We start from the raw sequence: 15,670 nt of genomic DNA on the forward strand, positions 1-15,670 counted from the left end.
GGAGACAGACTTGTGCATTTGAGCAGGGTCTGGGTGAGGGTGTTTCTGGGAGGGCGGGGTGGGAGGGGTGGAGGCACGAGAGTTCACTGGCTCCTCTTCCACAGGTACCAACTCCTCCTCCTCCTCCTCCTCCTCCTCTTCTTCTTTCTCATCGTCCGAGTTTCCTCGAACATTGTTCATGTGCAGTGTGGTATCCAGTAGACTAATGAAGTTGTTCATTTCCTTGTTTTCCCTAGACACAAGAGGAAAAAACACACCGTTGAGTCCTTCTCAATAGGGAATCAGCCCCATAACTCAAAGCTTATGCTTGTTTGGGTTAGAACATTATACAAAAGCAATTTATCCTTATAATTATAATTATCTTCTACATTTTGCCACAACCTAGTATATAGTCACACTGAAAAGACCAGCCTCTGTGGTGCAGCAGTTAGGCACTTCACTGTCATACACAGCAGTAAAAAAAAAAATCTTTACTCCCACCAAGCTATAGTTCCCTGCTAGCTTTCACCATTTTTCTCAAATCATTTTTGAACTGAAGCAACTGAAATTGAAACTTCAGAATTTAACAACAAGATTTTGTAGTTTCAAGAAGACATGTCGTCGTCACATCACCCTTGAGAACCAAACAGAACCCATACATCAAACAACAAGGAAGGCCTTATATTACCTCTTCAGTTCTTTTTCTTGAGAATTATCTTTCTCCACTTCACAGACTTTCTGTGACTCATCCGAAGAACTAGTACTGTCATTCAGTGATGGCTGCCGGGCGTGTCTCGGTCGTTGTGGCCGCATCAGTTTTGGTGGAAGCTGCAACAACAAGACATAATAAAGGGGTGCATACCAAGAAAAGCAAAGATGTTTAAAATAAAAAGACACTGGTATCTGTAAGCACTAAAGTCTCAACAAGAACATTCGTATCCATTGCTATAAAGATAGTATGGAAGAAAGGTCTACACTTATTATTTCTTATTCAATTCGCTCTGCACTGAAGAGGATCAAAAACAAACTCTAAACCATGAGTTTTCGTGGTAAAGTCCTAAAAGAAACAACAGGATGAAGTTAATAATTATTTATAGACTTACAGCTTTCTCAGCTCGGGTGACCTTCTCAGACCCAGATCTCTCGGGGGTTCTTCGGAGTCTGATGCGGGCCGTGTTGGGGTTTTCATATGCTGCACAAGAGAATGAAAGGGGAATGTATTAGGCTGTGCACTTTCCCTTTCGCATACACGAAATAAAAACCCATTTTTTAAGCACGACACAAGCTGGTACTCTCATCATGACCTGCACATTACACATCCACACTCACAGAGCTTCACTAGTAACCTCAAAAAGGCAGAATTAACTACAAACAGGCTTTCTTCTGCCTAAGAGGCATAACATGCACATTTTTCTTTTTACATCACCAAGCATCTGTTTGATCCTAAACCCCTGGTTCAGACACTTATAATTTGAAAGAGGGAAACAACACTTTGACACCATCGCCTTTCTTCTCATTCCGCTGCCTCTAGGACACTGTAAGGTGTGGCATAGGATCTCTGGATTTTAAGTGCGAGAGAGACACTCTAAGTAGCTGTTTAAATTAATACTTAATGTAAATGTGAAAATGGGCTTTGGTCAGATAGACATTCGATGTGCAGTGACTTACATGCAGCAGTATCACTCTTCTGTTGACGCCTTCGCTGTCTGGCAGACAAGTTGGGTAAACTCTGGAGACACACACAATGTTGGCAAAGGTCATGAGATGCATGTCCACACTACAACATTAAGAGGAATGATCAAAGCTAGACAATAGGCCGGATGACCTGACAGAAAACTACAGCACACTCATATGACCTTTTGTAGTTGTGAGCACTATAACACTTTTACTATAAAAGAAAAAATCAAACTAATAAATAAGAGAAAACTACAGACTCAGACGTATCAAAGCAACTCCTTTTGTGCACACATCTCAAGTCTGAGTTTATCTAAGGCACCTTTGCATAATACAGCAGTCTTTAGATGCTAGAAAGGATAGCAAGATGGTAGAAAGAAGAATGAAACAAGGACGCGAAAGAGGCTGAACTTTCCTGCTAAATCTTCCAGTAGCTCAGATCAAAAGCACTTCCCATTCCCCTGAATGATCACAAGAGAAAAGGTACTTAAACAATGAAGAGTATTGTATCCAGTAAGTCAGACTCTGGGTTTCCCCTGACCGAGTTATTAGTGAGTTAATAAATGTCAAGTATACAGCAGTGACACAGCATTCACTGATTCAGGTGAGTGATCACTAGAGTACCCAAGCTAAAAAAAACAAACGGGGTCTGCACAGTGGTGACCAGCAATGGTGTGTTTCTTAGAATGTGTATATTAGTATGTTTGAGTATGTATGTATCTATGTATTTATCTACCATATTGTATAAAATATGTTATGCCATTGTAAACCAAATGTCCCAACAGGACTCAATAAAAATGGAATCTTATTCCATCTTTTATTTATTGATGCCAACAACACTATATCCACAATATAAGACAGAATATTTGACACCAAAGACCATCGAAAGGTCTGAGGTAAGAAAATTCGGTAAAGAACTTGAGAAATCTCCATGAGAGTATTTATTCAAAGCTCTGGCAGAGCGTCTCACCCTGGGCGTCTCTCCGTCCAGACCTCCATTATCCTCCTTGGAGCTGGACACACTAGAGCTCTTGGACGAGTCGGTGGACACAGGGCGACGACTGCCGTCTGCTGGCAGAATGTCGTCTCGGCGCTGCGGCAAGCCTGAGCTCTCTTCAGCCCGCGGCATGGGCACTGGCCTAGACTTGTCTTCTTTCTTCACCAGCCTAGGTTTCTGTGGACATAGACAGGGTGTTGTCAAAGACTGAACTGTTGCAAGACAAACTGCTGCCTTCGTTCTAACGTGATCTCACAGCTCAACACAGGTCATCAACAGTACACAATCCTGGTCATCCGGACTTTGCTTGAGTAAAGAGAAGCACATCGACACAAAAGTGGTCATTTAGTGACAGACAGGCAGGCAGGCAGGCAGGCAGGCAGGCAGGCAGGCAGGCAGGCAGGCAGGCAGGCAGGCAGGCAGGCAGGCAGGCAGGCAGGCAGGCAGGCAGGCAGGCAGGCAGACAGACAGACAGACAGACACAATAGAGAAAAAGTAAAGAAGTAGGACCTACCAGTGGCACCTTCCATCCACCTACCATCTGGTATTTGCTCAGCCGTCTAATGCCATACCATGGCCACAATTACTTCTCTTTTGGTGATACACATGTGATCCATTTTAAGTTCTTAAAAAAACTGACAAACATAAATTCTAAAGAAACTTTCTTTGTGGTAAATGTTTGACACCCCCATCAACAGAATTTAGTTCATTAAGAAGGCATGCTGCTCACACCCTGCCTGATAGGATCAACCCAGACATAGTGATGTACTCAATAAAATATTTTCTGTCTGCAAACTCATCTCATATCCTTTGTGTACATAGCAAAGAACTCAACCATTACAAAACAGATATTGGTTCAAGAAAACTAAGGGCAAATGTAACATTACACTGTATATCAGCACTTTTGCATATGTCATAAATCAGCTCGGAAGCTCTCACCTGTGGTTCTACAACAGCGACAGGCTTGCTGTTTCTCTTCTCACCCCCGGATGGAGGTTTACTGATGTTGTCCCCTCCACCGTTCTTATCCCCCTCTGCGGCTTTCTCACCCTCATCCGATTTGTTCCTCATATGGTTTCTTAAGAAATTCTTTTTCCTCGGAGCTCCTTCTTTCTTGGGAGATTTTGCCTGTTGAAAACACACAAGACAAACTGACTTACCATCGTACCGAAAAACAGAGACAATGAGTTTTCGGGGGCTGGGAAGAAACCAGTAGTATGTTTTCTCTAGATACAGCAATAAACCATTCACACACACATACACACACACAATCACACACTCAAACACATAACACACACACACACATACCTACACACAGACACTCACAAAAACATATATACATACAGCCGAACGTACCCTGACGGCCACCTCTATAAGACGGCCACCTGTACAAACGGCCACTTCCCATTTCCCCCCTTGCGTTTTTTCTATATAATTTAACTGTGTAAAACGGGCACCTGTCCAATGCGGCTGCGGCCACCATATTTTAACACACAACCCCTATCACACCAAGCAATAACACCTGTCTTAGATGGCCACCTTAGTGACTCCATTACGTTTTGTCATAAATTGTGCATTGACCCCTGGCGTTGTGGGCGAGTCGTCATAATCTAATCACCTGTCTTTGTTGTTGTTGGTAGGTAGTCCCTCCAACCGATCATGTTGCATAGGCCCCTCCCACTGTTAACCAATAGGTAACAAATTTTCAGCAGCTGGTGTGATCCCTCATAACCCTGCGTGTGATCCCTCATAACGCATAAGCCCAACCCAGAACTCATACACAAATCGTAAGTGAGACGAGTGGTCACTGTTTACCCAGTCAGTAACAAAGTAACAATGGACGTCAACATGAACTTGTGACAGACGTGTTGCTCGTTCTCTGAGTGGTTGTGACCTATGTGTCTGTTTTACCATAGCACTGGGTCCTCCTTGTCTGACACATTTCGATTTATTGTCACCCTTGCACAAAAGCAGCAACAAGAGAAAAAAAGAAGAAAAAAGTCAAACGGAAACAACAACAGCAATAACAACAACAACAACAATGCAGCTATCTTCGGTTGGAACCTCAAAAAAGAAGAGTTTGTTTTCTTCATCTTGATCAGTCCTGCCTAAGACGGCCACCTGTCTTATACGGCCACTTTTCTCCTTGACAATGGATGGCCGTCTTACACAGGATCGACTGTACATACACAGGGACAAACTGAGAACCATATACACACCTCTTTCACAGTTTGAGGCACCACCGTGTCTTGCGTGTCACCAGCCTCAGAGGACGATGACTTGAGAGGCTCTTCCCCCTTCTCCCTGATTGGCTCCAGATCCCTTGGCGCAGCTGCCTCTTGTGACTTCCTTGCTGGCGGAGGTTTTGCTGCCAGATCTGCTGGTGCCGAGTTATCCTGACATAATAATAATAATAATAATAATAAAGATGATAAAAGAATGTGCATTTATATAGCGCCTAATCCCCAGAATGTTCTAAGCCTTGTACAATGCAGAATCTTAACTCAACCTACTTAACTCTTTTTATCCGGGAAACGAGTATACTCGTGATGAGGACCAGTCCAGGCAATGAGTAAACTCGGAACAGCTATACGATCACGTCAAAAAGCTAGATTTGCTTGTAATTACCAAAATACGCAAATACGGTGATGCTAGTTCTGTCTGAATATTTAAATTTTCCAATGAATAGCGGTTTCTTTCTTTTTGATGGGTGTAGAAGCCTGAAAGATGTCTCGAAAACGCACGTTCATGACCGACGAAGTACTTCTTGAAGAAGTGGCACTGGGTTGTGAGGGGGAATGAGACTAATTTGATGACAGTGACTCTGAATCAAGTGCCGTAAATTCTGTTGTGGATGATAACTAACAGGAATTAGACTCATCTAAAAGCGATTTAGATCATGGTGAAGGGGTCAGTATTGGAATTTGTGCAGTACCGATGGGATGGGGTAGATCTATAAATCGAAGGGGATGTCGCGGGCGTTACAATCAGGGTCAAGTTAGAGGGTGAAATACACCTGAAAATCTACATGGTGCAATTGGTGTAATTCCTAACCGCATACATTAACTAAAACTACATTCAATTTCTAACATAAATGCCAAATTTCCTTAAAACCTAAGAGTTATCGTAAGAAATACAGCACTTTGAAATATACACCCTAAATTCCAACTCATATGGCGTGGTGGCCCCAGGATGGGTACAGAGGCCGCGGGGGTACGGCCAGGATAAAAAAGGTTAAGGAATCAAAGGACAGAAAACGCACATTGTCAGACCAAACAACAACAACAACAACATCAATAAACGCATGCACAAATACACACACACACACACACACACACACACACACACACACACACACACACACATTTAATGAACCCCTTTCTAGACTCACAGACAGTCACTACTCTTTTCTACATATCCCTCACCCTCAACTGTAACACAACACTAAATATAACTGCATCAAATTTTTCCTTTTCTTGAATACAAATAAAAATTTCAAGTTACAATAAATTCTGTGAAGGTTCATTCTTTAATTAACCTCAAAGAGTTGTTCCTATATTTTTAAAAACTGCCAAAAAAGGACTCAAATATTCAGAAAGCTAAAAGTAATAAATTATGTATATTTCTGAATATAAGTATATATCATACACAGATACAACAATAACAACTTATAAACATACCTTCTTGTAAACTTTCTATCATGTCAAAAAGATTATTTAAATTCCTTTCAAAACAAACGATACATTAAGATTTGTGGTACTAAACTAGTTTGCCTCAGAAGTTGGACTTCAATTAACATTTTTTTTCCCACATCACAGAACCAGCTGGAATTTTTTTTTTACCCTCAATATAAAGAACATACAGTGTACTTATTAAGTGCAAAAGATCCAGACAGAATGACATGTTTTCTCCACGGTGAAAATGAGAAGTCGAGCGACATTCAATCAGCAATCAGAGAAGCTTCCAAGGGCATTCTACTCACTCGGGGAGAGTCTGGTTCATCTTTGGCTTTACTGCGAGAAGATGATTCAGACTGGGAACTTCTGGAACTCTTATCCCCACCCCCAGAAGCTGCACCGGAAGACGGCAGTGAGTTTTTGCGAGATGATCCTGCCGAGGAAGGGCGAGAGGGGGCAGGGATGGAGACTTGGCTGGCAGAAGATGGCCTTCGACTACTGTGAAGGAGAAAAATTGTATTAGGACACAGAGTAAACAGAAGCACATAGACATAATTTTTTTTTTTTTTGAGTAAAGAGATGCACATTAACACATTACGCCCTAAGGGTCTGGATGGGAAGTCCATTGTTAGATCCTAAGATCCTAGTCTGGACGGGAAGTCCATTGTCAGATCCTAAGATCCTAAGATCCTAAGCAAGGGGAAGGAACCCACCTCCTGTGAATACAAACCTTTAAAAAACACATTTTAAAAATACTTTTAAAAATTCCTGAAAAAATAAAAGTTAAAACGAAAAATGAATGTAGTTTCAGAAAAATATAACTTTATGTAGCGCAAACTGTTGGAAATGTTCCAACTTCAGTTCAGTCGGGGTGTCCGACCCGTCACTCTCACTGTCAGCCTCACTGTCGGGCCCTAGATCTAAATTCTAGATTTTCTACGTCTGATCAATCTGAATCGCCCCAAACTCTTGTTTCAACATTTTCATCAAAATCTGAGTCATCTGATTTGTCATATGCTTGTTTTTGCTCAAATCCATCGTTATTTCCTTTTCCGAACTCAACTGTGTCACTTTTCAACAAGTCGAGACACCTTCAAAGTGTTGGTAACATGCTCGCACTTCCATTGGCTCTAATACTAAAACTACTAGCCCGCCGGGCGGGGCGACCATCCCCGACCCGGCGGGTCAACGGAGGCGGATAGGGAACGGCCACTGTAATGGAGGTTAGCTGTGAATATATTGAAAAAGCAGCCCCGGACCAACTGGTGATGCTCTTACCAGGATGGGGTGAGGTGGTAGGTGGCGCTACCACGTCATTAAATGCCCTAGGAGTCCTCTGACGGGAGCATCATGCGGAAAAGGACCGCATTAAGTCCTGGCTACGGGTGGGATCCGGTAACAATTCCTCCCTGTGCTCCCAGGGTAGATCCTAGGACCTGGAGCTGCTGGAGTGCTGAAATCGGAGGTATTGGGCCGCAAAACGCACTCTAGAGAACCACAATATCATGTAATACTGCAATAAATGACACTTGAAGTAGGTAACTTTAGATATGGTGATCGCCCTGTGAGGACCCACCAGGCAGGTGCAGTGCCGGGCCCCAAGCCTCGAAGGGGTCCACCCCAACGACTGGAGGGCCTTCCATCGTCTTGGAGTGCCAGGAGACGAGGAAGAAAAGTGACTGGTAACACAAACACAAAACAGGTAAACACATCCTTCAGCACTGCAAGACACACAGGGCCCTGAGACAGGAAACGTGGACAACCCCACAGACGCTGCAAGAGAAGCTATACGGGCCGACAAATGAACTGAGCAGGACGGCCCAATTTATGACAGATACCAGACTTCAAGTGTGATGCGATCGAGAAGAAGAAGAAGAAGACTACTGGCCCGAAATATTTTGTTTGGGTATCAAACGAAAGAAAAAAACTTTTGCAATAACTATGCAAATCAAAATCTTGGCCCCAGAGTCTCGTCAAGGCGAGACTTCATTTCTAAAGACGCTAGGTCGGCGCGGGCGGTTCCCAGCGAGTCAGGGTGGAGCGCGTAAGGGAATTCCCGGGCGGTCCCGGGCGAGTTAGGGTGTAATGTGTTAACACAAAAAAGGACATAAAGTGCAGGGGAAAGTAAGATATAGATAGAAACAACAGAAGCAGGACCTACCAATGATGCCCTCCAATCAACCACTGGAAAAAGTATGACATGCAGACAATCAAAGCACACAAGGAGAGTAAAGAATTGGAACTTACCAGTGGCATTTTCCAACCACCTGTTTATTCTTGAAAAATGAAAGTCCCAACACAAAAAATTAATAACATTCCAATTGACAAGGGTATGTTAAGTAAGTTTTTTTTAGTGGAGATTTTACGGCGCTCGCAACTGCATAAGGTCATTTGAGCGCCAGAAGATTAGAGGCGTTACAAGAGAGCAACAAACATAAAAAAGAAGAAGGGGAGATAAGGACGATAGATGTTGGATAAGAAAGAAGAAACAAACCACACCAGAGCACTGTCAACCACCCACTAGGGTTGGGTCAGGCTCGCAAAATTAGCGCCCATGAGTAACGAACTACTCGCTGGCACTACCCGCAAACGAGCAGACGGGTAACGAACCGTCTGCTTGTGAATAGTAGTTCACTACTCGCTACAGAGACAACAGTTCGTTTAGCGAGCGAGCGGACGGGCGGATGGAGAGACTCCATGCATTCGAGCGGGCGGACGGACGGATGGGAGCGACTCCTTCTATTGCATACAACTTACAACCCCCCCCCCCAAAAAAAAATTTATTAAAAAATCACCCTCCTGCCTCACATTGTAGCTAGGCGTTCGTGGCGGAAATTTCTTCCCCCCCCCCGGCCTTTGCTATAATTGGAACGTACACAGTGTGCCCCACGCACAAGGTGAAAGGTTACACACATAGTACTACGTTACCAGCCTCTCTCACTCCCTGTGGCACCGCTAGTGGTTTGAAACATTAGGCCTAATTAACAAACAATAGACCGTGGGCCTACCCTCACGTCATGTATTGTATCTCGTCTGCTAGAGTTCGTCCGTTTGCCCGCCCGCCCAGTGAATAAAATTGTGGAGCAGACCCAAAAAACGAACTGACTTGAGGCTTGAGGTCTGCAATCCGCTCACTGAGAGAGTCAAATTGTGGAGCGGACCCAAAAAAACGAACTGTCTTGAGGTTCGCAATTCGCTCTCATGGCCGTCCGTTACCCGCTCGCTCTGATTGAGTCCGCGAGTAGCGAACCCGTCCGTCCACTCGCCCCATCTCTACCACCCACATTAGTAAGCTTGTCTTCTTTTAGATTTAGTAAGAGTTCTACAGCACTTGCTACATTATAAGGTCATATAAGTGCCAAAGATTAGAGATGTTCCAAGAGAGTAACAAACACCAAAAAAAAGGAGGAGAGATGAGGATGATATATGTTTCACAAAAAGGAAGAGCAAACCACACCACAGCACCCATCACCTACCCAACCTTTGTCTTCACTCCTTCATATAACACAGAAGATGAAAAAACATAAACAATCACAAAAAAATAGATCGCTAACTATCATTCCATTTCAAATCCCCGAAACTTTGCAAAGAACATTCTATACGAAACCGAGACAGTAAAGAGAAAGAGATGTCGAGTTGAAGTTTATAGCAACCCAGCACAATAATATCCACATTTCACCAGGAACAGGTTAAGAAAACAGCAACACTAAACAGATTCAGAAAGAAGGCACCATGCTATAGATCCCACAAACAACCCATAACAACAGAAAGAGGAAAATCCAACCCTCAAGGACATAATAAACTGAGAGAAATACAGAAAACCACTCTGAGATGATCTCACCACAAATATGCAACAGAATCAGTTCACATAGATATGAGTATAGCATGTCAAGACAATGCTCTAAAAACTGAAGCCAGAAACAAAGGAACAAGGCAAGTCAGTTCAGAGATGGGAAGGCCCTCAACAGTAAAAAATGTTGCAAACCTCTTCTTGGTGTCTTCAAGAAAGATGGCAATGTTCTTTTTGATGTATGGGTCACGGAGTATCCGGTTGACACTGGGTCTTTTTTCAGGTTCCTGGTGCATCATGCTACGCATCAGAACAAGGAGCTCGGAGCTGTACTTGCCCGGCATAGGAGGCATCTGGGAAGTAGCAGACAACACAATGAGGACAGAAAAGTTGTATCCAATTTGTTTGGAGTTACTGTCCCCATAAGACATACCAATGAAACAGCATAAAAACAAATTTACCTTTCTTCTTAGCAAAAAATATGGGGGGGGGGGTTCAAAACTGTGTATTTTGTTCGAAAGAAGTTGTGAGTTCCAACAAGTATAGGGGGATAGGGTGATGGGGAAGACCTCTTATGAAAAAAAAAAAATTCTCAAAATACAAGTCAAGACAAAAATCAGAGGTGCATGAACAAAATCATAAATATGCTTCCATCCTCACATAAATATAATTTCTCTTTTTTAAAGATTTGATTACACCATTCACTACCCACCCACAAAACCACAATAATTGTTGTATTAAAAAAAAATTCAGGAACCATGTACACTACAAAGGGCATATTACTTACTCTTCCTTTCAAAATTTTGTAAACAAGTGAGTTCATGTCTTTTGCATTGAAGGCATGCTTCAGAGTGGTCATCTCGTACACACAGCACCCCAGGGCCCACACGTCAGACTGAAAAGTTAGATAGTTGATAGTACCGAATAAAAACTTTTTTGTTTTAATAAGAGCTTTATGGCACTTGCAATAAAATAAGGTCATACAAGTGCTTAAGATAAGAGGTGTTACAAGAGTAACAAACTTAAAAAAGGAGATGAGTTAAAGACAAAAAATGTTCGATGAGAAAGAAGGAACAACCACACACTGCAGAGCACCAGCCAACCACTCACAGATAAAAACTTTACAGGGTATGAAAATGTCTTGTGCCTCCTCCAATACATGGCTCACACTACATTATAAGGACTCTCCTGCCTTCCACACATATGTTTAACTCCACCACATGTACATCCAATCAGAAAAACAGAGAACAAAATATCAACTGAACAACAATGACACTATATGAAACCTTGGTGCCTGATGCAAAAATTGTTGTAAAGTGAACAGAGCAGGCTTTAGAGCAAGGACTTGCACTACATAAATGCAATTCCCCACTTGGGTTAAGTGAGACCAATTTCCCAAGGACCTTCAGACGGTATTTCAACGAATGACTTTTTTTTTGGCAAGCTCAACAAAACCTCACCGCTAGACCACCTATACCACAATAAGTCAGAGCATCAATCAATACTTTCAGAAATCTTAAAATTTCAAGAAAGATTCCCCCCCCCTCTCCCCTTACTTCCAAACTTTTGACTGCTGACCTTGTGATTGTAGGGTTTATTGGAGAAAAGTTCTGGGCTCATGTAGTACGGTGTTCCAATCAGAGTTGTAGCCATGTCGCTGGCATTGTCCAAAACCCTGAAAAAATGAATACATGACATGTCCCTTTACTGCAAGGCTTAAATCAGAACAAAAAACAAGAACTTAAGTGTCAGAGCTGATGAACAATTTTAACCCTCTGAGCCCTAGCCACCAGTACAGCAGTGGCATGTAAAACTGCCCGTATGCCTAACCACCGGTACAGTGGAGAGTGAAAACCCTATCCCCAACCTGGCCCATCTGGGTCGAAATGTGCACAGGAAAAATTGCTCTCTAAACATGACTTAATTTATTAATTTGAAGATCTTTTGAATTAGATGCTGGTAATGAAAAGGATATCACTCACGAGCTTCAAGCAGAAGGGCACGATAGCCTCAGGAGATCAAGGCTCACAAGGTTAATGTAAAAAAATTATAGGCACACCATCACATGATGAAAACACAAACCAACTCTATTCAATGTAAGACTCTGTCATACGTCACTTTATAAAATGGCATATGGGGCGTCTCACACTAAGCCATCAAAATACCTACAAAGTGCACCATATTTCTCCTCTTTGCCTCAATTAGTGAGTGGTACATGCCACAGACTCAAACATCATTATGACCAGCTACAGAAACATCATTATTGAAATTTTTTTAGAAAGTGTACCTACATTTGAAATTAAAAACCAACACATCCAAAGAAAGCATAACAGCAATCGATTATGTCAGAGGGTTTTTGCTCAATAATGTTTATTTTGTTTGAAAGTTTTACCATCTGTATGCCCAAGCAAGCACTAACCTGGCAATACCAAGGTCTCCAACTTTGATGATTTTACTTTTGGTCAGAAAGATATTCTGAGTCTTCAGATCCCGGTGCAAAATATTTCTCTCATGCATGTACTGCGGACAAGCAAGAATCACATCATTATTCTTCAAACAGCCATAAATTAAAGAATAATATAATAAAAACCACACTATGTACACAATCATTCTAGATTTGTTACTTATAATGACAAAAAAAGAAGAGCAGTTTTTAACCATTCTATACGTATGCCTGGGGTCATTTTGTACCCCCGGGGTTGTATTTTTCACATTTTAGAATACTCCTAGTGTGAAGATCTCTTTGAAACTTTCAGTATTTCTCGAAAAATCATTTTGACAGACTCTACTGCTATGCAAAGTGTACGGATCGGATTAATGAGAAAATTTCGTCTTTCGAAAGTGATGGCAGAGTCCCCCACGTCGTATGGATACGATAGTAAAACACGACGTACGGATAGGGTAAAGTGCAGTTAAAAATTCAGATACAAATGTGCATAAGTAAAACAATACTACACTGGGAAATGACTTCTTTGACCTGTTTGTTTTGAATTTTTGCAGTTACCACTAAAACTAAAACTAAGCTGTTTTCTCCATTAGGGAATAAAAAAGATGCTTAAGATGAAAGCATCCAATTTTCCACCACAGTTTATCTACTCAGACTCTTTCAGACTCACCTGCAGGGCCATGGCAATCTGCACAAACCATTCCACAACCTGTCGTTCCTCCAGAGCTTGGCCCCGCTGCTCCTTGAGCTTGGCATACAAATCTCCTCCTTCACAGTATTGCATGGCTATGTACAGGAAGCCGCTGTCTGTTTCAAATGAGTCTTTGTATGATACAATATTTGGATGCTTGAGCTTAGACAGTAGCTTTGCCTCCTGCTCTGCAGATTTCCTCTCCCTTCGAGATGCCTTTCCAAGATTCATTTTCTTTAAGACATACTGAAAATGAAAACGAGAAACAGGACTAGTCTTACTCCCACTTCCACTTTAAAAATTTAAAAACTGGTTATTGAAACACAGCTGCTTGGAAAGCATACACATCTACTTAATCTAACTTTCAACGTATCTCTTTCTGCAAGCAGTCCTATGCCATGCTTCCAGCCATCCCCCTCCCTCCCGCGCATCCCCATCCAAATTCGGATGTGACTGTGAAAGTCGATTTGAAATTCACTAAAATTCAAAATGAGACGCACAACAACATGGTAGTCAGCTCCTCATCATAATCTATTGTATTATATAAAAAACCAAGACAGAAACTCAGCCTAAAACATTCAGAAAAGAAATAGGCCTAGTTATCACAGATCGAAAGTAACCCATCGAGTTATTCTCTATAGTCATTTTGACTTTTTTTTTCAGTCATGGTCTGTTCATCAAAGTCAAATAAAACATACCTGCTTTTTGTCTTTCTTGTGTTTCGCAAGCCACACTTCTCCATAGCTGCCCTTTCCAATGACCCTTAATCGGTCAAAATCTTCATTCCCCATTCTGAGCTTGTAGTTCTCCTAAAATACCAGGGGTAGATTCTAGGTCTTTGAGATCTGAAGGTATACTGTCAGACTCCAGTCAGCCTGGATCTTTTTTTCTTTTTATTTTCACTTTATCTCTGCTGTCAAACCATTGAAATATGTTGACTTTCAAAGATATTTTAGTTCTTCGACTCTCTGTAAACGTCTCTATATCTAGATCTAGAGAAATCTAGAATCTAGTCTAGAATCTAGATATAAATATTAATTTTAAGACTTTGGCTATGAAATGAAGAATCTCATTGTTCACAATGAACAATGGGTGCATCAAACAAGTTAAGTAGGTAAGTAGGGCCTGGATCCTGGAACAACAAAGGCAAAGGACTTTGAGTATTAGCAGACAACGTTGGCACGGTGCCAAATCCAGCAGTGAGAGTCACATTGTGAGTCTCCCAGGCCGAGCAGGCGAATCATGATTCTTTGTGTGCGATTCTTGAATAAAGTGACAAAGTGAGTCCTTGAATGTGATCGTCGTAACCAGCTAGTCTACGCTATCTTCGAGAGTAACATTGTATCTAAATATCTTAGAACTCCTCGTTCTATAATCAACACTAACACACTGCAAGGTCCCCGACACGATCATTCGATGTCCATATTTAACCAGCTGAAAAGAGTTGCAACACTTTCAAAACCTGGTACTGTAGTGCCCATCAAAACAATGTTGGGCAGGCCTTTGCCTAGGCCTATGAATACTACTATGATATTGCTACACTTTTATCCAACCGAAACATTTCACTAAGAGGAAGTGTACACAGATAGCGAACTCTGGGATACAGGAACTGTATCGAACTTTGACGTACAAGATTGCCGCTGTGCGAAACGTGATTCAATAGCTTCGTTCGAGATTTCTTTTTTACTATTGCTTTCAACTTTGTTTGTTTGTTCTTTCTTATTTAGATCTAGATTCTAGATGTAGATCTAGTCTAGTTTGGTTACTTATTGTCATTAATATCTTAGAGCACATTTCATAATTTTCTTGTTTGTATTCTTCGACTTCTTCATGAATTGGAATTTTGTTCTGATTGATTTCTTAAAATTCAACTTGAGTCTTATCATTGTTCCATAATAATAATAATAATAATAATAATATTAATAATGATAATAATAATAATAATAATAATAACAATTAATATAATAACAATATAATAAAAATAATAATAATTATTATTATTATTATTATTATTATTATTATTATTATTATTATAATAATAATATGTGGCGACTAACCTTAAGACCAAATTGTTAAAGTGCGTTATGTTGTTAACATGTTATGTACGTCGCACTTGAGTTCATGAGTAACAGTTCAGTGAAAGTGTCCAAGCTGTTCGACCGGGTGGAATGTATGAAAGTTATGTCTCGTCCCGCAACGACTTACATGTGTGTGTGTGCGTCTCTTCATGCTACTTTGGTGACCCCGACGTGATTTAAGGTAACCTTGTCTAGAGATCTAGATTTTATTTAGCATAACCTAGAATCCAGTAACGGCGATACGTTTCTCAAAATCATGGCAATCGAAACTGTAGCACTCAAATTTCCTACGTTCTGGACTTCTTGTCCTTACGCGTGGTTCGCACAAACAGACGCCC

General features: G+C 41.4%; 1 protein-coding gene across 1 annotated transcript in view; it reads right to left on the reverse strand.

Annotated features, from left to right (window-relative positions):
- LOC101850449 (serine/threonine-protein kinase Nek4) overlaps nt 1-14,275 on the reverse strand; it is a gene marked incomplete at its 5' end in the record, with an annotated part of 19,862 nt that extends 5,587 nt beyond the window's left edge. The window contains 14 exon segments of the mRNA XM_005089233.3: nt 1-232; nt 668-807; nt 1,083-1,171; nt 1,648-1,708; nt 2,624-2,827; nt 3,590-3,778; nt 4,870-5,046; nt 6,633-6,825; nt 10,313-10,470; nt 10,905-11,012; nt 11,696-11,792; nt 12,537-12,637; nt 13,234-13,500; nt 13,953-14,275. The exon segment at nt 1-232 is cut by the window's left edge and continues 7 nt beyond it. Coding sequence (XP_005089290.1) covers nt 1-232; nt 668-807; nt 1,083-1,171; nt 1,648-1,708; nt 2,624-2,827; nt 3,590-3,778; nt 4,870-5,046; nt 6,633-6,825; nt 10,313-10,470; nt 10,905-11,012; nt 11,696-11,792; nt 12,537-12,637; nt 13,234-13,500; nt 13,953-14,045 — 2,109 coding nt within the window.
- Between the last annotated feature and the right edge of the window lie 1,395 nt (nt 14,276-15,670).

This window comes from Aplysia californica, unplaced genomic scaffold (assembly GCF_000002075.1).
Source record: "Aplysia californica isolate F4 #8 unplaced genomic scaffold, AplCal3.0 scaffold00004, whole genome shotgun sequence".
NCBI lineage: Eukaryota > Metazoa > Mollusca > Gastropoda > Aplysiida > Aplysiidae > Aplysia > Aplysia californica.